Source organism: Kwoniella pini, chromosome 4, assembly GCF_000512605.2.
Source record: "Kwoniella pini CBS 10737 chromosome 4, complete sequence".
NCBI lineage: Eukaryota > Fungi > Basidiomycota > Tremellomycetes > Tremellales > Cryptococcaceae > Kwoniella > Kwoniella pini.
The window spans coordinates 1,455,965-1,477,009 of record NC_091719.1 but is presented as its reverse complement, the minus strand read 5'-3'; the positions used below and the strand labels follow the sequence as shown (position 1 = coordinate 1,477,009).

Sequence of the window (21,045 nt, the reverse complement as noted above, 5' to 3'; positions counted from 1 at the left end):
ACTTCCTATAGTAAGATCGCTCAGATCCTCCATTCATTTCTTCTAAATCCTGATTTCTCCATCAACTTCAATTCCGAATGTAATGATTCTCTTCGCTACAGGGTGGAATACCTTATTGGGTAGATCCGTAGTATGGCTGTTGTTGATGCCCATGAGGAGGAGCTAGATACAGGGTGCTATTCGTTAGCAGCGGCTGATGGAGATATGATGGGATTGAAATTTACGAGGAGCTCCAGCTACACCAGGCCCATTTCCTACAAAGTTACCATTACCCAAATAAGTGTATCCTCCTGGTCCGAATGACTCCTCGGCCTTCGTTTTCTTGTCTGCGAAGGTCAGAAATAATCAGCATAGTACTATATAAAACGAGACGAGGTATACTTACAGATAAGCCAGAAGGCATGGAGATGACCTGGAATATAACCTAAGAGGGTCAGAAGGACCTGTAACATAACCAAGAATTAGTGTTCGGCTCAATTTGGAAGAGCGATAGAATGGGTGAGGATGAAAAATTTTAAAGGCTGCAGGTTTGAAATCAGGAAGGGGATTCGGGACGCTCACATTGATCAAAGTATCACAACCACATCCGGTAATCATGATTGCTGCAAGAGGTGGGAAGATTATAGCGACCAAAATCAAGATAATATCTGAACCTCGAACCATTTTGATGATTTTCTATCGGTAAGATTGAGTTGTGAGCGAAGTTGAGCCGTTTAAGCGGGGATGATAAGTGGATGTGCTTGTTGTGTGCGCTTGTCACCTGGAAAAAGGTAGTTTTATGAAGGATACAATTTTATATTGGATTGGAGAATCGAAGTGAGGTGAATGAACGATTTGAAAGCGGTGAAGATAAAGGGATGCAGAGGTGGTGCCGGTGGCAATGGTTACTGATGTGGCAAATAAGCTTACACCGAAGATTAATGACGTCAAATGCACGTGCGAGTTAAATATCCCGAACCAAATTGCTGTTTATAGCCTTCTTCTCCGAAGTTAGGCTGCATACACAATTAATTGATTAAGTGTAAGGAATATCTATACTCATGAAAGGAATATGGTAATTCAAGGGCAGAGAAGATCATATGTACCATGATACCGGGGTAATTCATTGATCATGTGGATGAGATATGTTCTTTAAAGGCAGTGTACAAAGGGGAATCGGTTTGAATTTCTTGACTCACGCATGAACATAATTGCCGATTCACTTCTGATGCATACCAAAATAGTACAGCTGTGATCTACGAATAAAGGAAGATGATCACGCGTCCCATATAAAGCTTTTGACTTCATCCAAACCATTGCCTACCTCTCTCTCCCCTTTTTCTTTCCCTTCGCTGACTGAACCTAACCCACTTGCACCAAAAGAAATTTCAAGTCCTTCAATATCGTTCCAATCAAATTGACCTTTTCCACCCCAAATTAAACTTTCATCTTCCCCTTCACCTTCTTCTCCTTCTACAGCTCCCCCGCCAGAACCAAACAACCTAGCGAAAAATCCGGCAGATGCTCCTCCAGAAACTTTGCCCATACTCTCTATCTTTCCTCCACTTCCTCCTCTAGCTGATTTCATCCTGTCCATTTCACGGGTCAAAATTGATTTTACTCTATCTCTTGCTGTGCTTATTGAGGACTCCGGTATATCAGGTGGAGATTTGAGACTTGGGGATGTTGAACGAGCGAGAAGATCCGTTTTATGTGCTAAGATTTGAAGTTTGAGAGGTTCGATAAGATTTTGAGCGACAGAAATGTTGGATAAGGCTATGAGAATAGGTGGTAACTCCCTAAATTATGATAGTTGTGTGTAAGCTAATCTGATCAGCACCAAGATGCAAAGTCAGACTGTCATTGACGGATTGAGAATTGGATTCCCCTTTCAGTTAACGATAAACGCCGAACTAAACTCACTCAGCAATAGCGGCTGCATTTCTGACTAATGCTTGAATATCCACCACGAATACTACAGCACTAGCATCTTTGATATATTTCTTCAATTCATCTCGTAATCTAGGGTGACCAGGTATATCAATCAATCTGACTTGTTTGGTTTGACCATCATTAAAAGGTGAAGAAGAGGGAAAGGTGGTTATAGAAGGTTGAATCGATGTGTGTGTTTGGGGATACGAGTTGTGCACGAGCTGTAGATCCAGGAACATAAGCTATAAAAAGCTTTCAACCTTTCAAATCCGAAGAGCTTACATTGGCAAAAATGGATGTTTTACCCCCGTCACTTGGTCCAACGAGTAAGACGGTTGTGGGACCAGATCGTCGGGAAGTTTTTTTGCTCGTTCGGAAGACTGTGATAGTAGCTGTGTTAGCTGTATGATGAATGAATTATCAGTTCCAGCAAGGAGACTTACAGCTCAAGAAAAGTAATAATACAACTAGTCCACCTGCGGTAGCTACGAATTTGGGATCTTGAAGTAAAGGATGAGCCAAAAGGGAAGATATAATTTCAACTTCTGGTTTTGAAGCTGTCTCTGTCGAAGGAACTTTCCCTTGACCAGATCCTGACATCTTGGACGAGTACGTCAGTGTGATATTAGGGATGATAAAGAACTCTAGAAAAAGCAAAGTACTAAGAGACTGCTCGGCTATCTATTCGCTGCTCTGCCATTCCAACCAACGTCGAGTTTCAGGCACAGCGAATAGATGAATAGCCACGTGGAAGTAAGACGCGACGGTCGGATCGTCCGGATTCATGAGCGAGTGGGTATTAGACTTAAACGCCATCTACCTCATCATCATAGTTTGCTTCACAACCTTGTAATACCTTGCTTCATCTTAATTGCTGTAAAACATCCTCATCCACCTCGAATCTCTCCCCAATACATCACCTGTGCCATCTGTACAATATGGCCGACGTGAAAGACCCGAAAATTGCCGAGGGTCAGCTTTTAATTATGCTCCTGTCCTGGTGTCATAGCTGATATCGTGATCAGCTTACGAGAAAGTGAGAAGTAATAATGACGATATTACATGGTTGTTACTAGATTACGAGGTGAGCTAGTCTTTATCAATCATTGCAACGACGATAGCTCACAAATCGATGCTATTGGTGAACCATAGTCAGACAAATCCAATGCGCTCACGCTCACTTCGACCGGTAAAGGTAACATAGAAGAACTGGCCAAAGAATTACAACCTCAAAGAGCATCTTTCGCATATGCTAAGATCCGTTATGAGAATGATGAGCATTCTTTTAGGGAAAAATTCGTTTTGGTTATTTGGATTGGAGAGGAAGTCAAAATCATGAGAAGGGCAAAGGTGGGTTGTTCAAATTGGTTTAATTTCTCCTTCATTTGATTTTCCTATACTCTATTCACCTCGCCCCTCTTATCTCTATCCATTCGACCCCCATCCGCTTGTTAGATCGGCCTCGTCTCCTGGTTTTTCACTCTGCCACTTTACCTGCTCATCCCTTCCTAAGCGCTCTCCCCTTTCAAATAACCTTTACTGACCGTAGTCATCGACATAGGTATCTGTACACCTTGCAGACGTGAAAAATATACTTCGAGCATATTCTATAGAAGTATCAGCGTCTACTGCATCAGATCTCAAGCAGGTGCGTACTCTGTTACTCAAAATACTTTCTAAGGCTGATTAAGTATCGTTCAGGACGATATCGTGACCCGTTTGCGACGTGCCGGAGGAGCCAATTATGATAGATCGAAATTCGACTAGGTTATTCATACGTGAGATGTAACGGTAGATGACAAAAATACCTTGCTACAAATACAGGATTCAATCAACTCATGTCTAGCAACATATAACTATTGTATATGCATAATTGGGTGGCTTCATTTTCATATCGGGAGGCTAATGTTCAAATAGCAACCTATTTGCATTACCAACCGATAGCAAACAGAAAATATTTCTGACTTCCACAGATATCAAAGTTGGATTTCATGCATGTATAGTCATGTGTCATATTCATACCAGCCAGTCACATTACAAGTTAATCTACAGACTGGATTGCCCAGTATGCTGAGCAATATAACATTATCAATTCACACTAAGTAGCATATACAATGTCCATTTTCATTCTCTTTCGCAAATCTGATTGTCCGTTGAGGGCAAAAACCCTTGCTCACAAGAATGTACTATACAACTTCCGTTCTGACATCCCACGTTGACAGCACCGGCAATTGCGGTGCAACTATTACATAGGAATGATTAAAATTTGACTCCCTAGGTGTCTCTAGGCCTTACTCTTGTCCCGAAATGACACCAGTTGAATGATCACCCTCAACACATCCACCACAACTTTGAATTTCTTTGTCGGTATTGATGCACTACACAGCCACGAATATACATCAGAATCAATTCAGATTTTCACATACCAATGAATGGTCAGTTAGCATAGTCGCCTTATTACTTACCTCATACAGTCCATGCACCAAACCAGGAATCTTACAAGGCTTCATATTGTACGGACAGAGGTTAGGTAAACCAAATTGATCGTTCTCTTGATTTTTTTGTTCAAGTCTTTTTTTCTCCCTTTTATGCCTCTGAATAGCTTGACTAGATGGTGGAACGTATGGATGTGTATACCAAAACGGATCACCAAATCCACAATTCAAAGGTAAATCATAAGGAGGTTGATAAGTTGTACAAAGACAAGAAATGGTTAAATCGGAATTATATCTTGAATAAGCGTATGGATAATTCTCGCAATTTGCCAAACAATTCGATACATTTGTAACTTGTACCCAATTAGGTGTATCATGAAGATACCAACATCCTGCCCAAGTCCAATCCGTAGGTGGATGAGCAAGTGTAACCTAAAAGATAAAAAACCTTCAATCGTCTTTTGGTATTTTACATGATCAAAAGAACTCACATTGACGTTAGGATAATCACAATTTCTATCTGCCACTAGATATGAAGGGTTCAAGGGATATTCAAAACCCCTACAAGCGTATACATCTGTGTTATTGTAGTATTGCCATGAATTGGAGTAGGGAATTTCAGGAACGATGAGATCCTAAATCAATAATCACTTGATGATTCATTGTCCGACGCAGAGAGAATTTCATCTAACAAGGCTGATTGGCTACTTACAGGACAATTCTCTGTTCTATCATCGAATATCACTCCTCCTCCACCATTGAAAGCCGCAAGTTCAAAGCATCCTATATACGCTGAAGCGGAAACACTAACTGCCACCAAGAATAATATCAATACCTTTTCTCGTGTACCCAGCATGTTGTATTTGGTTCAATTCAATAAAACTGGAGGATAAGATCTGAGCAGTCAATGGAGATTAGTCGCGAAAGTGAATACAAATGACGGGGAACGAAATATATCTGTTCTCAGAGGTAAAAACCATTAATCGCAGAAATAAAGTAAAGAAGCTCATCAGGCACATGTTCTCGTGCCTTCGTAGTTTAGCGATCTGTTTACTGATTTCAAAATTTCAATGTCACAGATCACTTTGGCTTTCACCTCTCCCTCTCAGGTGACTTGACTGACCGTCAGATGTCATCCAAGGAGAATCTAACCATTGACGGAAATCATCTTCGTTATACCCTTTAGGCGAGATCCCGGCGATTCGGCTGAGGAGAAGCCAAGAATTGTCATCAGTAATGCTTATCCTGAGACACAAATATCAATCAGAAGGTAACACTACGATGGATTTACTCGCGTCCTAGGATGCGTATAGTGTATCAAGCCCTGATGGTCTGACTCTAGATTGATATTGTATGATGGGAAAGGTTTTGCACGATCGCGATGAGTGTGGCAGTTAGTCAGTTGATTCACAATGTTGTTTTAATTGAATGCCATTCTGTAGGCTCAAGACTAGCTTGGCAAGTACTTGGGTGAATCTCGACGCAGATAAGGTAATCGACATTGAGAAGAACCCCTTTGTCCGATGACTTGTTCCGACTCCGATCATCCAACGGAGCTAAGTCAGCTATTCGGTCGATTGCTCCTGTAGTAAATAGCTTTTGCGCATGCGCGTTTACGGCGACTTGTCGTCATTCGACAATATAACCATGATTCAGAAAACTAATTTGATCAATGAGATCACGCAATCTGCGCTATATCAAAGTGAATCGGAATATGAACAACATAAACCGATTCATTGTCCGGACTGATAACGACATGAGAACTTTGCATTTTCGCTATCCTTTGATTTGGTACACAATATTTCTGCATATATGAACGATCATTCTTATCATATCTATCTGGCTTATCTACCAATTAAAAGTCCGTATTTTGTCGTTCCGCTAGATCGACTCCATCTCCGAGTCGAGTTCTACTGGAAACTTCATTCCATTAATTCCTCACTCGGACTTGATATCACGGTGGACACTATGAGAGGAATGAATAACCTAAACATTGCTGCTTAACATTATCTTCAAAGGATACTCACACGAAGGCCTAGTTATCTGTAAGCGCCAAGAAATCGAAGGCTACTCAATTCGAAATCAGCCATCTTGCCGTACTCCGCGTGTATTTGTCTTCGGTTGGATCAGTCTTCGGTTGAACTGTCTCCGCCTGAATCTGTCTCCGCTTGAATCTTTCGAGTCAAGAATTGTCATGACCCTACACCAGTAGCTATACTTGATTCAACCTCCCAGCAAGGTATAAAATGAGGTGTCTCTCTGACTGGATTTCATGCAAATATTCCCTAACAGTCAATTCATCACATCACTCAATATCATTACGAATTTTTTTCAAACTTATACAACTGTTCAACCAATCACAATGGATCCAATTCATGATCCAATCCAACAAGAACTGGAGGAGTTGGCTGATACACAACCCGATATCGTATTATCGGTCAAAACTACCTTCACATTCAACAATACGACACATCGATTCGTTGTCGCTCCTGGACGGAGTGGTATCGAATCAGTTGCTACGGTTCATGAAACAATTAGTCGATGCGGTTTAGACTGTAGAAAACCCCTCCCAACTCCAGTGATCTCCGGCGACGAATCTCTTCTATCTCTGAAACTCACAGATGACGAATTATCCCACACTTATCAAGAGGGATCATCTCAAATTGCACAGAGCGTAATTGATAAACTCTTTCCTCTCCATTCAGCAAGAACTCAAGTTCATCTTAAACAAATCAGAAAACCTGATCCAGAATCGAGAGGTGGGCGAAAAGGTTGTAAAGCTATTGGAAATCAGCATTCTACGGCTCTTCTAAGTGAGCAAACTGAAACGAAAGGATACCTTACGGATGATCTACTGAAAGATGTCAGCACTAATTTGAATGAAAGAAGATGTAGAGTGACCAAAGAGCCTTCAGTTCAAGGTACCACTAAACTTCAAATGACTTGGTACGATTGTAATTCGACTCAGCAGTAAGACTAAACGTAGTCCCTGAGCCATTCATGGTGATCATTCAATCGTAGTCACGACCATTCATTCATTTATATCTCGTTATAGGTTGATCATGCATTTATACGCTTGACAAAGCCCAAACAGTATACACCTTATTGGTGAAAACAGATCAGACGAACGCACCTTTTTGTATTTTCATGACGGTTGTGCGTTGAGGCAGCGATGTTGAGCTGTATCTTCGCCTAATGATGCCGGTTAAGTCTTTGATACATGCATGCATGATGTGGGACCCAAGCAATTCAATGCTTGAGAAGGGTGTAGGAATATGGTACAATTGGTCTCACTCTAATCATCTGCTCCGATAGCTGCCTTCTTTAAAGGGCTATCTAGCTTTATATTGGTATTATGACAAATCCATACCCTCTTCATCGCCTTCAACAGGGAATCCTCTTTGTCGCAAAGTCTCATCTACGGCTGCACGAACATCGACATCTTGCTCTCGAATATAGTTGTCATTACTGTAAATTAGGTAAATGGCAATCAGCAGATTTTCACCTGGCAAACACGAACCAACGGGACGAATAGAATTAATCATCACTCACTTCAAGCTGTGTTTGTAAGACTTATCCACCGTTGTGAAAAGATCACGTAAATTCGATAAAGCTTTTCGTAAACAATCGACAGCTGATAATCCGTCTAACACGAAAGAAAGCATTGTTCAGCTCTTACGGGTTTTCCATAAAACAATTTTGGATGAATGTCTACTCACCGTACATCTGTATACGTAAATGGATTTTAGGTTCTGAAGGATGAGGTGCTGTATAACCGCAGAATTCCACGTCTGGACTAAATATTGTGATTAATATCAGCTCAAAACGGCAATGGTACTCGCATGATGATTGAGAAGACAGTCCAAGATTCGGCGGACTGAAGATAGTCGGCACTCACTCTTTCATTATGATCCACCTCAATGCGTTACCTAAAGTATGATCTTCTTGCCATAAACAGAAAGTACATGCTGAATAATCTGGTTCATGTCCAGGTAACTACACGATGCATGACCAAGGAGTATAAGTTCCAATTACACATTGATTCTTCCGAACGGTATTGGATGTTTGTAACTCACTATTGATACTTTCTCATGTGTCATGGACGTGGACACGGATTGTAGCAAAGTACCAGCATTGTCTAATTTAGAAGTTGATTGTTGAGGAGCCTCGTCTGACATGATGTGCGTAATTCGTCCTGAGATGCGATTCTTTGCGAGGGAGGGTACAGAGATTTGGTGGTTTTGTCGACGTCAATAATTTTCAATTTAGGACAATTGTACTGTCTCATATACTTTGTTATCAACAACATGAGAGGTGAAGCAAATATTTTGGAAGATTAATTAGGCCTCCACATAAAGTCATCTTCAATCGGAGATTTCCTCCATCTCCGTTCCAAACGCTAAAACGCCCCTCTTCTGCGTCGCTGTCGCTGGACCTCTTGTCCATTGATTGGCTGTGTGATCGACAAGCAACAAATCCCGCCAATCATGACAATGCATGTCGAGAGAGTCAAGGTCTTTCACAAAGATATCTGGCAATGAAGACGAAAGGCTCACACGGTCGTCTTGATTCGCTACTATTAGACAAGGAATAATAAGTAGTAAGGAATTGCAAAATGAGTCGCTTTTGTCCGCTTCTAACGTTTTTAGACCCTGATCTCACTGACAAAGACAAAACTACGAGTAAAACTGGTCCGTGCATTATCTCCCAAATGTACAACCTCATTGTTCTTCTCATCATTATCATTATTCTCATTGTTTTCTCAAATTGAATACAATAAAAAATGGAATGATCAATGCATGAAGACGTTTGGAGTATAATGGTAAATGCTCCACAAAAGACATGACTTTGTAATTTTCTCCTTGTTCTCTATCAAGAGTATTTATTGAAGTCGAAACCACTATTAACTAGGGAAAAAGAAGAAATGGATTGACTACTGATACAAAGTCCGATTGATCACTGATTGAAGTTTTGTTCAAATCTGACGTCTACTTTTTTGTTCTAACATACCTGATAATATTTCTGGAATGTATATAAACTTACTCATAATATACTTCAAAAGTCCTCAGGTCCAAAATAACCAAGCGAATTAAGCAAAGTCATAAATATCAACAAATCTTTACGATTATCTAAACGAGACACTATCTTTTCAGTACCTTTTTAAAATGGCACATTCTTACTCAGGATTGAAATCTTTTACATATTCTTCAAATTCAACTAGGACATATAGATCTTATACTTCACCTTCACCTACACCTTCTATCTCATCAACAAATTCAAGTAATTCACGAAATTCGATTAATAGATACTCACCTTACCCTCGTTTCAAGGTCGAAGATCCAGAAGAAGAAGAAGAAATGTTGAGAGATATAAGGGATGTTGGATTTAGACAATTGAACATGAATTATGGATATAAACCAAAAGCTAGAGTGAGTAATCATAAATCTCAAGGTCTTTGGAGAATGGGTAGGTAGGCTCATACAGTGCTTTTTTACAGTCAACAAGTCCTAATGTAATCCCATTATCCATTCAACCGAAAATGAATATTTTGAATCCAGGTAAAAAACATTTGACACATCGAAGAGCTTATTCAATGTCAACTATATCATACGGATATTTTCTCCTACCATCTCGATCGACCTCTTCGCCGCTCAAAACACCTCAGCCTTTGGAAAGAAAATTTCAGACCGCTTCTCCAATTCAACCGGCTATCCCTGAAGTCGATTCATCACCTCAGAAACATGTAGCTGTAAAGCCCAATCGCAACGATACGTCACCCGAAATATCAAGAAGAAGATTGATATTGGTTAATCCTATTGTAGCTGCTCATCTCAAACTTGGAGGAATGGTTAATATTCGTTCGGTTGATGGTCACAATTCGTTCAAAGTCTGTTTACCTCGAAATACTTCTAAAACTTCTATCAAAGCTGAAGTCATATCTAGCAAGAAGAAGGATATCGGCAGTGTCAAAATGGTTAGAAGTATGGCTACATCTGCTTGTTGAACACCAAATATCTCGGAACCATTCTGTAAATATCTTTTTATGACTAATGTACATATTTAGTATACCCCTTTTACGAAATTGATGATAAATATGTATACATGGGTATAGATCATTATGCAATGCTATGAACCAATGAAAATGAAACTCCCCTCTAGTTGTCTTTTCATATTCCAAATGATTGTTTTTATCTTCTTGTAGGTCCTCTTGTTTTCTGTCTCGGGAAAACTACAGGTGCTTTCAATACTGCTTTTCGACTTGCACTTGCTTCAGCCATGCTTATACCTTTTCTCTCTCTTTCAGCTGGAGTATCCATATTGACGGTACATCCTACATTTTTGAACATATTTTCGATTCTGAATAACGGGGCAATAAAGTATCAATATCGACAGCACCTCAGACTTTGAAGAACAAAAGAAAAACAACTCACTTTGTTTTGTCCATCTTCAAATCTGAAGCTACTCTACTTGTATCTACACTAAATCCACCAACATGGAGGTACAATACGCAAATCCATGCTAATAGTTTAACATGCGATTTTTCTGTTATGACGTATCTCTTTTCTTTTGGTTCAGCGAATCGCTTGATAATTCCATCTAACAATTGTGAAGGTACATTTGGGAATTTGTTGGGTAGTTCAGCTGCTGATAATTTGGATAAAACTGCAGCGTTTTCTCGAAGTAGACAAAGTGTGGATAAGTAGAAAATATATCGTCTAAATGAAAAATCCATTTGGATTAGCAGATGGTGTTGTACATGACAATTGTAGCTTACAATTGTGTTCTCCTAACGGTTTTATCTTCGAGACTATTGAAATACCTAATCCTACTATGGAACCAACCGAGCTTCCTCCTCCATGGTAATGCTTTTTGACGAGAATCATCGTCTTCAGCTTGTTGTAATGCTTTAACATCGATGGAAGACCATTCTTGAGATGAAATGAGGGAATCTCGAGGGTATACTTCTGTTGGATCTGAAGTGGTCAAGTTTGGAGTAGGGATAGATTCGTTGGCAAGAACAGGTCCTGATGATACATCATTCATGAATCAGCTTTCTTCGGAGATTAATTTCACACAAGATACTGAAATGCTCACCATCATTGACTGCCAATTCAGGAATACTACCCATCAAATGACCTTTAACACCTTGCATAGCTCCTACATCCACCTTATTTCTCTCTTCAGCTCGAATTTGAGTTTTAGCTTTTCGTGTACCAAATGTTTCACCCAAATCATTTCTTTGTGTTTTCCAATGAGCTTGTTTGTCTAGGAGTTGTGCATTGACTGAAGATCTGAGACGTTTGACACCATGAGTAAGGAGGTATAAGGGAGTCGAAGGATGAATATGAACTGAGCCAGTCGAAGGATCATAGAGAGCGGGCAAATATCTGAATTATATCAAGTCAGCTATGACCGAAAGATGATCAAGTCTGACCGACAGAACTTACTGGCAGTCAGATCCCTCTGTGTTTAGGTTATGATCTCTATTTGTACTGAAGAATTCTACATCTTCCGTTTCTCCAGCTATTAAGGTATGTTGTTTCGTAATATCAGATGACGATCCAACGTCTCGAGTATAAATGGTGAATGGGGTATTCTTGGACGGTCGGACAGATGGAAAGTTGACTGATAAGCACATACTACAGTCAGTAAGTTTCTCAAGTTATGACAGCTACCGCTCCCATGAACGGATTTTGGCTCAATCAACTCACCAAAAGCAGGTCCAGCAGAAGTTGAAGGATCCTCAACTATCACTTGTAAGTCTGATTGACCCGAACCCGCCTCAGATTTCCGCTTATGAGATTTCTTGTTTGATTGCAACGCCGAAGCCATCTTGTACTTTGTGGTCAATGGATATATACTGCAATGTTATTGTTGTGATTGCTTTAACAGAAATCTACATGCTCAACGAAGTCCGTCCTCAACTTTTGCTCTGTTTAATTTGTCACGTGATCAGTTTGCCATGTGGCGCTGTTGACCGCTCGATGTTCAGGCACATAAACAAAGTCAATCCAAGCTTGGATCAGTTGGAATATTGTTGTTGTTGATTGAACCATTTACGATGGAATCTTGTTACTATAACACATCTTGCACTCATTCTGGTGGGCAGAGATACCTTCTTGACAATTTCTTGGCGCTATATCTCTCTTGGGGGCTAAAAGGTAGGAGAAATGGGAGTTCCTGGTCTGTGGGAGGTCAGTTTATCTTGTATATCTTACGAAAGTCCAGATTGTTTACACCTTGTCTAATACTATAGCTTCTTCGACCAGCGGCGGCCCGTACATCATTATCAGCTTTATCCAAAGAAGCCTTTCAGTCAAATAGAAATGGATTAAGAGCTTTCACAGTCGGAATAGATGCTTCAATCTGGATATTTCATGCTCAGACCACTCATTATGGTGAAAACCCTTTCTTGAGAACTATCTTTTTCAAGATTACAGCTTTATTGCAACACCCCGTCTTACCTGTATTTGTGTTTGGTGAGTCTCAACCAGTCTATGATAATCAAATTCGTGTACATAACAATATTCCCGCTTGTTGCCGGTTCTGAAACTTCATTGAGCACAGACGGACCAAATAAACCTGGACAAAAGCGAAATCAAAATGTAGCTGGGCAATTCGGTACAGCTGATCATAAAAGTAAACAATTCAAAGCTTTATTGGACGTATGTGGTCTTGAATGGTGGAATGTAAGTGATCATTCTTATTTAATACAGTGTTGCCCAAAATTCGATTGGCCATAGTTGCCTGACAGATACTGGTGTTTAGGCTCCAGGAGAAGCGGAAGCGGAACTAGCGATCATGAATCGCCAAGGCAAGATTGATGCTGTTTTGTCAGATGATGTGGATGCCCTATTATTCGGTGCGACGTGTCTGTTAAGAAAGTGAGCTGCTTTGTAAAATAGCATATCAAGGTCAATGTGGACTGATATGCTTGTAGTAACTCGCCAACATTGTCAGGAGCACAAGCCTCTACGTCAGGTACCAATTCCTCAAGAGGAGACATGAGAACTTACGAAATATACCGATCTTCTGCTATAAGGGATCTTTGGACTAAAAAAGAGGGTACTACTTTAAGCACGGAGGAGGACTGTAGGATGGCCATGGTCTTCATTGCGCTCTTAGGTGGAGGTGACTATACACCGGAAGGATTACCAAGTATAGGTGAGTATTATAAATTCTGGGAAAATACCGCAACGAAATTTCTCCTTGAGCATCTGTTAACACATAAGAATGACCTCAGGGCCGTCAATATCCTTTGGTCTTGCAAATGCAGGTCTATCAGACTTCTTGAAAAAATATACCTCAGAACGAGCAGTTTTTGAGGATAGTTTAACAACAATTTATGACAAGATCGTTGAAGAATTGCGAACGAATTCCTCCAAGCAAGTGGGTCGAAAGTACCCAGATCGAGCCAATAAGCTATCTGCTCTCTCACCAACATCGATATTCCCCGAATTCACATTAGATGCATATTTGAACCCTTGTACGAGTCCGCCTAATGACCCTACCCAAGGTTGGCCTGGTTTCGGTAAAGGTGAATCAAGTAGAACACGGGGGAAAGCTAGAAATGAAGGGAGAGGCGATATGGAAGGTTTAGCTCTGGCTTGTGAAAGATACTTCGAATGGGGAACAAAAGATATAGTGATCAAAAAATTTGCCGGGGAGAGTGTCGGAATCTTCGGAGCGGAAATAGTGGATGAAGCTAGGCAAACTGTTCGATCACGCTATAGTGCTGAGATTACACCTTTGGTCCATCAAGCAGTCGGAACGTCAAAAACCGCAAGTTCATCCATGATCACCTCGTTCTTCAGTCAAGCAGCACCGTCATCTTCACCTATAATCCCAAAATCCTCTCAAATGTCTCAACCTCTTGGAGATGAAGTTCATCCTGGTGAGCCATCGGACAAAGTACTCAAGATTCATTCCACGAGAATTGATCCGACCAATCCGAATTTAACGGAATTTAGGATATCCTTTCGACATGCAGAATATATCAAGAGGTGTCACGATGCAATGGAAGGTACAAGAGCCGATCCGAACGATCTATCTGATAATACCAGGCAAAGTATCGGCTTGAGAGATAAATCACATGATCATGAAGATGCTGAGCCTTCGAATACCCAAGTACAGGTTGGAATAGGGAAGCAACCGAAAGATGAGATCAGGGTATGGATGTCCGAATACTTGGTCACAGAAGCTTGGCCTAAATTGGTACAAAAATGGGAAGATGAAAAAGCAGCGAAAAGATCACCTAAGAAGAAACCAAGAACCTTGTCGAAAGCTCCTCCGAAAAATGGGAAAGGAAGAGCAATATCAACTGAAAAGATGAACGTAGGAGTATTTGACGCTTTTTATACTGCTGCGAAATCTCACAAAACGACCGTCGATATGGCTTCCGATATGAGTTCCGTAGAAGAGGTGCCGTCTATTGGATCAAAGTCGCTGCGATCGAAATCACGATCTAGATCATCCCCCACGTCTTCGCCGAGAAGGTCGACCCGGACAGATTTACCTGGAGCGAAAACCAAAGTCAGGGCTAGACCTTGTCCGACTTCAAGTTTATCGAGTTTACCTGAATCATCTCCTTCACGAGGCTCCTCTCCCACTCCCACGTCCTCTCCTAAGTCTAGGTCCAAATCCAGATCCAAGTCAAATCAAGCCATCTCACCTGAAGCCTCTTCGAAAAAGTCGGAGCAAAATGGTATAACAGCTTCCCCACGACGAGCTAGCTCGCCTAAAAAATGGCCTTTCAGCAAAAGGGTATTCTCAAAATCGAAATCGTCACCTTCTACATTTCCTGCTATTCTGAACAAAGATGTTGGAGCAAGGGATGATCCTATTGATCTATGCTCCTCATCTGATGAAGATGCGACGCCTATTCAAAGAAGAAGAGGTAGTGGGAATAAGGCAATGAATAGTCCATTGAGTTACGACGATACATCCATCAGTAAACCGTTGACTAAAGGAAGAAGTAGTAAAGCGAAGTTGAATGGATTCACTTCTTCTCCAACACTCGAAACGAATATACTTGATGTATCAAATATAGAAAATACCCTTTCGACTATGACAAGCAGTCGAAGTGGTTCTCATTCAAAACAGATAATACCGATTTATGATTCGTCGAAAATCAATCAATCACTCTTATTTGGTTCTGATAGAAGAACGAATGAAAGTGAAATACAAATAAACGAACATAGAAAACGTACACCTTCGCCAAAGAAGAAACAGAAGAAGAGAATAAATTATCTTGTAGTCAGCGAGACTAGTGATGAAGAAGTTTTAGATTGTACGGTTACTAGAAAGGAATGATTCTCCTCTTCTTCTTCTTTTGTGGATACTTTCAGAGGTATTGGGATATCTAGAAGATCAGATAATAATCTCGTCTCGATGCGAATGTTTTGATTTCATTTTTTGATACAAACGAAAACTCCTGATTTGGTTTTATTCGTTGTTTATAGAATTTATCATTGTTGTAATTTTAGTGTAATTTTTATGGCATTCATTTGATTATAGTTTTTTGAGTTTCGATTATTTGGCTTTTCATAAGACTTTGTTACATACATATTGTACATAAGGTTTATCGATTTAATGAAATATAATATAATGCAGATAAATGTAATTTGTCCTGAAACTGAAAATTGAACTTGAACCTGCAAATCCATATACGTATGAACCAATGAGAAATAATAAGTACAGCTACTTGAATTGGGAAAAGATTTTGCAAAAGACTGATTTATGAAATCGAGAACATCTAAGAACAAATAAAATTTCCAAGTTAGCTTCTTTCATACTATCAAATTAGAGTATAATTCGAATTGTCATTTTGTAAGGAGATCTCTAAAGTAAGACTCACAGAGTTGTAATCGGATGAATCACATGTCCATAATTGCATAGGACGTAAATTGAGAAAATTCGTCATTTGAATAGGACCTGATCTTCCCAATATATTAAGACATTGGTCTATTGTATAAGGTAGTATTCAGTTAATCGCGACTGATTCAAATAAGAGAGGAAAGAAAGAAGAAAAAAAAAACTAACTAGAATTACCTTCATCAACAATTTTAATTGTTTTTCCATCCCAAATCCAATCTTGACCTTTAATTGAATTATCACATTCTTTTAATTGAATTCCCATTCCATAAATCAAAGACCAATCATAATATCCTTTTTGATTATATGATTTTAAACCTGTTTCTAAACATAAATTTGAAGATGATAATTTAATATGACCTTTTTGACCTTTTATAGGAAGATTCCATTTAAATAATGATTCAGAAGTTGATACAGGTAAATAAAAATTACCATCTCCTTTTCCTGAACAATATGTCCTATTCTCATAATCAAGTTGTCATTTTATATTCTTAAATGCGAATGAAAGGATGGAAACCAAAAAACAGAGAATTGATTTACATTGCTATACCTCCACCTATGAATGGTTCTTTAGCTGAAATTGCAGAAAGGCAAATATCGTTTCTTCCATATGCTGCCGACATTTGATATTCAGTTTTAGCACAAATGAATATCAATGAAGAATGTACCTCAATGAGAGATACCACTTACGATGGATATAACCTTGTCTATTGACATCATCCTTCTTAGCGATATCATCAAAGGTCTGTGATCGTGAAGTATTTCGAAGAATCCAAACTGGAACAACGTCGAACATGCTCATCAGCTACCAGCAACTTGATCTAGATATACGGAAAGACATCTGACTGTGTTTCGTGCGCCCACTCACCTTGATCAACATTCATTGAATCACATTCAGCAGTCTTTGGACCTCCTTGACTATATTCAAGGCATATAGTATGATCAGATGATCCAATTCGATTATCGGAATACCATTTCCACCTAAAGTCGAATTTCCATTAATCATAAAATTCTCACAACATCGTCATACTTACAATTGGCTTGTCGAATTTTTTACAGGTTCTCTGAGCTATTTCATCGATGAATTCAAAATTAGCAATTCAACGATCCTTTTAATCAATAATTACCAATCATGGTTAAAAATTGTAATAATATGACTCACATATAACCCATCTTGATCATTTTGATCAAATACTAATCCAAGGGTATCTAAACCCAATAAACCAGCTTCATTAGGTACATGCCAAGTTTCAGCTCCATCGCAATTATCAAAAATGACTTTTGATCCTATTTCAGGTTGACCATTTGTGGAAAGACAAGATCCATCACGGATTGAAGATATATATACTCCTAATTCCTTTTCTTGTCTTTTCAGTGGTTGAGAAAATGCAATGGGAGTGTAAAGGAGTGTAACAAAGTAAAGAGCGAAAATTGCGAGCATTGTAGGCTTGCTCAATTAGAGGGAATTGGGAGATTGTGGAGGTGTATAATGGATGATAGGTTAGAAGATTTAAAGGAGAAATGAAAGTAAAGTGGTAGATTGTTAGTATGATTATATGAGTTTGATGTAGTAGATGATAAAAGAAAGAAAGTAATCCATGGTGAAAAGGAGGTCATGTTAGTCATATATATGATACTGTTATTTGCCTCATGGTAAGTTGATCTTGGATCGATGGATACAAAAAGGACTATTCTTTTCAAGGAAATAATGTCATTTTTAAAAACATCGCAGGAGGGTCCTTTACTTGACAAGTCATTCCTTTGTTTATTGAGATCCAACGAATTAACCCCTTGATACGCACTGACTCGTTTCAAAGTAAAAACTTTATTGACCTTTGAACAATGCCAAGATAATCTCCCATATTCTCCCCAAACGCTCTGCTTTCGTCTTTATGTACTACGTTTCTCTGTTCAAAAGAGCAAGCAAGTCAAGTTCAACTTGACTAATTATCTGTTATACATCAGTAGATGTGAAGTGATACTCAATTCAAGGGTCAAAAGCAGTATCCAGCCAAGCTCAGCAATGTCAGAATGATTGTTCCTGAAACGTTTCCCAGAGAGTCCTTTAAAGACTATCACCCAAATGTCAGTGCGTTGATTTGATGCATAGTGACCATGTACTCGAAACTGAGTCAGATCCATAACATGCCACCCATTCAATCCTTGTCGCTCAAGCATAGGTCAATGATTATTTTAATATGGGATAACAATTGATTTCGGAAACAACTGTCATGCTATAGAAGTTTCGTATTGGCGTTGAATTGAAGACCAGCTTTGACGAAAGTAGCGAGGAAACAGACTATACAGAGTTAAGATATACGGAATTAGTATATGTTCATTGGTGAAGCTGTTATTAAATAGATGCTAATTGGCTTTACAGATGTTGAACAATTTTACTTACAATTGCTTGTCCAATAAGCCAAAGTTCGGAACAAGGATTTCTTTTGGGTTGAGATATTGATGTATGAGTATACTACGGAATGGTCACACACGAGTGTCAATTTGACTCTTCATTAATTCATGTTGTGGGAATAGGTAGAATTATATTGAGTTGAAAGATCGATTATTGTTGATGACTCACTATATATACATCGAAGTAAGAAGTATCCAATTGACATGGTATTCATCCATGTTGAAGATAGCCCAACGGAATTACCTGCAATCTGTTACGATAGAGCATTAATATATCGTGAAGCATTAAAATTCGTCAGACGACCGGTAATGAAGAGATTCAACTTACAACAGCTCCAATCCATACTGCTTCATTCTCAAAACAATTCTCATGAGCAGCTTGTCGTCTTTTTATCTTATCTAAAGTATGTTTCTTCAATTTACCACTTGATTCCATTTCTTTAATTACATCTCTAGGATTAACATTATTTGGAAAACCTAATCTACGAGCTGCGAATCTAATTGAAGTTGCTAAAGTTTGAAGATGTACCAATGGAATAAGATAATATGAGTAGTTTGTCATGGTGTACGATACCTCTTGATTCAATTCTATTCGTGTAAAGAACGTTTTACTGTATATTCGAACTTCATTTATGACAAGGGGAGGTGTTTTGTAAACCAAGCAAGTTATATAATTAACATGACTCTGGACGTTGTTGATTTGTTTCCGGATAAATCGGAACTTTCATTCCCGAATCTATCAACGGTAACATCATAATGATTTGTTCCTGAACGTGCGTCATTCATCTTCTAAATCTCGATGATTGATTTTCCAAGATTGAAGAATTCTAACACGATGATCTTATCTCTTTATCTTATAAGTATAGACATAGATGGATTTTAATCATCTTTCAGTTTCAGAACGTTTATAGACTATATATAGATATTATATCATTTCCCATTCATTAAAAATGCCTATCAAATCGACACAACGAGTCGCACCTGCTAATCAATATCCACCTGATGCTATGCCAAAAATTGGAAGGATTATATTCCATATAGGTGTTACAGCTGCTATGTTTGATGGTTTTTGGGGATTACAAAATTTAGCTTTAACTAAGGATTATATTGGAACTCAAGTGAGTATGTCGGAAATTTGATTTTTGAAATCGATCGCTTACTATATTATATGATATCAACTTACTTTTAGTATGGAGGTAAGCTGGATTTTATAATGTATATGGTGTATTGGTCAATATCATAATGATATATTGATCTTCTATCTGGTTCTTATTTAGGTCATTTTCAATATCTTACCATCTTAGGGTATGTTTTATTGTTCCTCAGTAAATTCTGCAGTGGGTATGGACTGATGTCATTGATTTTATCAGACTATTCGGTACAATCATAACTATGTTCTTATCTGGTGTATGTGATTACCTACCTGCTATACAGTGTACGTAGTCGAAACTACTTCATTTAGTTCATCTTATTGATTCATATAGCAGCTTTGAAGACGATCAAAAGGGTATTTTTACTATTCGCGATGCCGGTTGAGCTAGTCATATCTTCGATCTACGTAAGTAATCATCTTCTGTCTCCGTCGTCTTTGGAAAGCGGCATACGTATCAAATCTCTTCTACCAGCTAATCAAACTATACTCTCAGTGGTCAATCATTCTCTTCGCACCTGAATTAATGCTTCCTCCTAATCCGGAATTGTCCAGTTCATCTGAACCTTCTGCGGAGGCAAAAGATCCTTTATTTAGAATCCCATTATTGATGGATCTAAGTATGCATGCTTTACCTGCTGTAGCTTTAGCTATTGGTAAGGCTTCATCTATACATAGTTCTTTAATCAGAATGCTAACAATTTGAATCAATGTAGATTTCTTCTTCCTCGAAAAGAAATTCAAACCACCTGCATCTAATATTGGATCATTCGTTTTAGCGGCTACCTTTGGTACAGGTTATAGTCTTTGGGTTGAACATTGCGCTTCTATCAACGGATCTTTCCCATATCCCTTTTTAACTATTATGAATTTTCAACAAAGAATTATGATGTATGTGGGAAGTACACTTATGGCTTGGTTAGTATTTAGAGGATTAAACGCTATACATAAGTAGATTTGGTGGTATAATGATGAGTGATACTATCTTGCAGAGTTGAATGCATTCATGTTGCAAAAATTTGAGAATGCGAATTGATGACTTTTGCATGCACAGATTGCAGTATGGTCCGTCATGTCGCAATCTGATCGTAACCATTCAGGGGTAAATTTTTGCGTTTCATCTATATTTCAGTTCAGTTCAGTTCACTTCATCATCTCGTCATGAAATCGATCATTTGCATGATCCCCGATTAACCCTGAGATTGTGTATTCTCATCATGATCAGCTTGCGAAAGCTCACTTATCAATGAGGCCACAAGATGA

At 38.9% G+C, this 21,045-nt stretch overlaps 12 protein-coding genes across 12 annotated transcripts; 5 read left to right on the top strand and 7 right to left on the bottom strand.

Moving 5' to 3' along the window:
- Positions 1-112: 112 nt before the first annotated feature.
- Positions 113-663, bottom strand: I206_103567 (uncharacterized protein; the record flags this gene model as incomplete). Its single annotated transcript, XM_019153202.1, has 4 exons — positions 113-162; positions 225-326; positions 386-443; positions 562-663. The coding sequence occupies 4 exons, from the start codon at positions 661-663 to the stop codon at positions 113-115; spliced, it is 312 nt and encodes a 103-aa protein (XP_019013363.1).
- Positions 664-1,255: 592 nt separating this feature from the next.
- On the bottom strand, positions 1,256-2,511 carry I206_103566 (uncharacterized protein; the record flags this gene model as incomplete). Its single annotated transcript, XM_070202790.1, has 4 exons — positions 1,256-1,778; positions 1,903-2,132; positions 2,194-2,291; positions 2,355-2,511. 4 exons carry the CDS (start codon positions 2,509-2,511, stop codon positions 1,256-1,258), a joined length of 1,008 nt encoding a protein of 335 aa, XP_070058891.1.
- Positions 2,512-2,849: 338 nt separating this feature from the next.
- On the top strand, positions 2,850-3,678 carry I206_103565 (uncharacterized protein; the record flags this gene model as incomplete). The annotated part of the gene is made up of 5 exons (XM_019153204.1): positions 2,850-2,883; positions 2,937-2,995; positions 3,064-3,261; positions 3,473-3,559; positions 3,613-3,678. 5 exons carry the CDS (start codon positions 2,850-2,852, stop codon positions 3,676-3,678), a joined length of 444 nt encoding a protein of 147 aa, XP_019013365.1.
- A 357-nt stretch (positions 3,679-4,035) lies between these two features.
- Positions 4,036-5,202, bottom strand: I206_103564 (uncharacterized protein; the record flags this gene model as incomplete). Its single annotated transcript, XM_019153205.2, has 5 exons — positions 4,036-4,153; positions 4,207-4,289; positions 4,377-4,778; positions 4,838-4,981; positions 5,059-5,202. The coding sequence occupies 5 exons, from the start codon at positions 5,200-5,202 to the stop codon at positions 4,036-4,038; spliced, it is 891 nt and encodes a 296-aa protein (XP_019013366.2).
- Positions 5,203-6,708: 1,506 nt separating this feature from the next.
- I206_103563 (uncharacterized protein) lies at positions 6,709-7,320 on the top strand (the record flags this gene model as incomplete). Its single annotated transcript, XM_019153206.1, has 1 exon — positions 6,709-7,320. One exon carries the CDS (start codon positions 6,709-6,711, stop codon positions 7,318-7,320), a length of 612 nt encoding a protein of 203 aa, XP_019013367.1.
- Positions 7,321-7,699: 379 nt separating this feature from the next.
- Positions 7,700-8,524, bottom strand: I206_103562 (uncharacterized protein; the record flags this gene model as incomplete). The annotated part of the gene is made up of 5 exons (XM_019153207.1): positions 7,700-7,814; positions 7,899-7,992; positions 8,066-8,142; positions 8,245-8,342; positions 8,423-8,524. 5 exons carry the CDS (start codon positions 8,522-8,524, stop codon positions 7,700-7,702), a joined length of 486 nt encoding a protein of 161 aa, XP_019013368.1.
- Positions 8,525-9,511: 987 nt separating this feature from the next.
- On the top strand, positions 9,512-10,350 carry I206_103561 (uncharacterized protein; the record flags this gene model as incomplete). The annotated part of the gene is made up of 2 exons (XM_019153208.1): positions 9,512-9,775; positions 9,844-10,350. The coding sequence occupies 2 exons, from the start codon at positions 9,512-9,514 to the stop codon at positions 10,348-10,350; spliced, it is 771 nt and encodes a 256-aa protein (XP_019013369.1).
- A 184-nt stretch (positions 10,351-10,534) lies between these two features.
- I206_103560 (uncharacterized protein) lies at positions 10,535-12,179 on the bottom strand (the record flags this gene model as incomplete). The annotated part of the gene is made up of 6 exons (XM_019153209.1): positions 10,535-10,703; positions 10,778-11,062; positions 11,122-11,371; positions 11,442-11,734; positions 11,795-11,972; positions 12,059-12,179. 6 exons carry the CDS (start codon positions 12,177-12,179, stop codon positions 10,535-10,537), a joined length of 1,296 nt encoding a protein of 431 aa, XP_019013370.1.
- Positions 12,180-12,517: 338 nt separating this feature from the next.
- On the top strand, positions 12,518-15,659 carry I206_103559 (uncharacterized protein; the record flags this gene model as incomplete). Its single annotated transcript, XM_019153210.1, has 6 exons — positions 12,518-12,541; positions 12,604-12,826; positions 12,915-13,036; positions 13,116-13,231; positions 13,288-13,511; positions 13,591-15,659. 6 exons carry the CDS (start codon positions 12,518-12,520, stop codon positions 15,657-15,659), a joined length of 2,778 nt encoding a protein of 925 aa, XP_019013371.1.
- A 424-nt stretch (positions 15,660-16,083) lies between these two features.
- On the bottom strand, positions 16,084-17,661 carry I206_103558 (uncharacterized protein; the record flags this gene model as incomplete). The annotated part of the gene is made up of 8 exons (XM_019153211.1): positions 16,084-16,101; positions 16,204-16,310; positions 16,389-16,678; positions 16,761-16,833; positions 16,911-16,997; positions 17,089-17,201; positions 17,255-17,289; positions 17,383-17,661. The coding sequence occupies 8 exons, from the start codon at positions 17,659-17,661 to the stop codon at positions 16,084-16,086; spliced, it is 1,002 nt and encodes a 333-aa protein (XP_019013372.1).
- A 793-nt stretch (positions 17,662-18,454) lies between these two features.
- Positions 18,455-19,194, bottom strand: I206_103557 (uncharacterized protein; the record flags this gene model as incomplete). The annotated part of the gene is made up of 4 exons (XM_019153212.1): positions 18,455-18,519; positions 18,622-18,693; positions 18,802-18,883; positions 18,961-19,194. 4 exons carry the CDS (start codon positions 19,192-19,194, stop codon positions 18,455-18,457), a joined length of 453 nt encoding a protein of 150 aa, XP_019013373.1.
- A 388-nt stretch (positions 19,195-19,582) lies between these two features.
- On the top strand, positions 19,583-20,737 carry I206_103556 (uncharacterized protein; the record flags this gene model as incomplete). The annotated part of the gene is made up of 7 exons (XM_070202789.1): positions 19,583-19,750; positions 19,822-19,828; positions 19,910-19,937; positions 20,003-20,067; positions 20,120-20,190; positions 20,279-20,438; positions 20,499-20,737. 7 exons carry the CDS (start codon positions 19,583-19,585, stop codon positions 20,735-20,737), a joined length of 738 nt encoding a protein of 245 aa, XP_070058890.1.
- Positions 20,738-21,045: the final 308 nt, after the last annotated feature.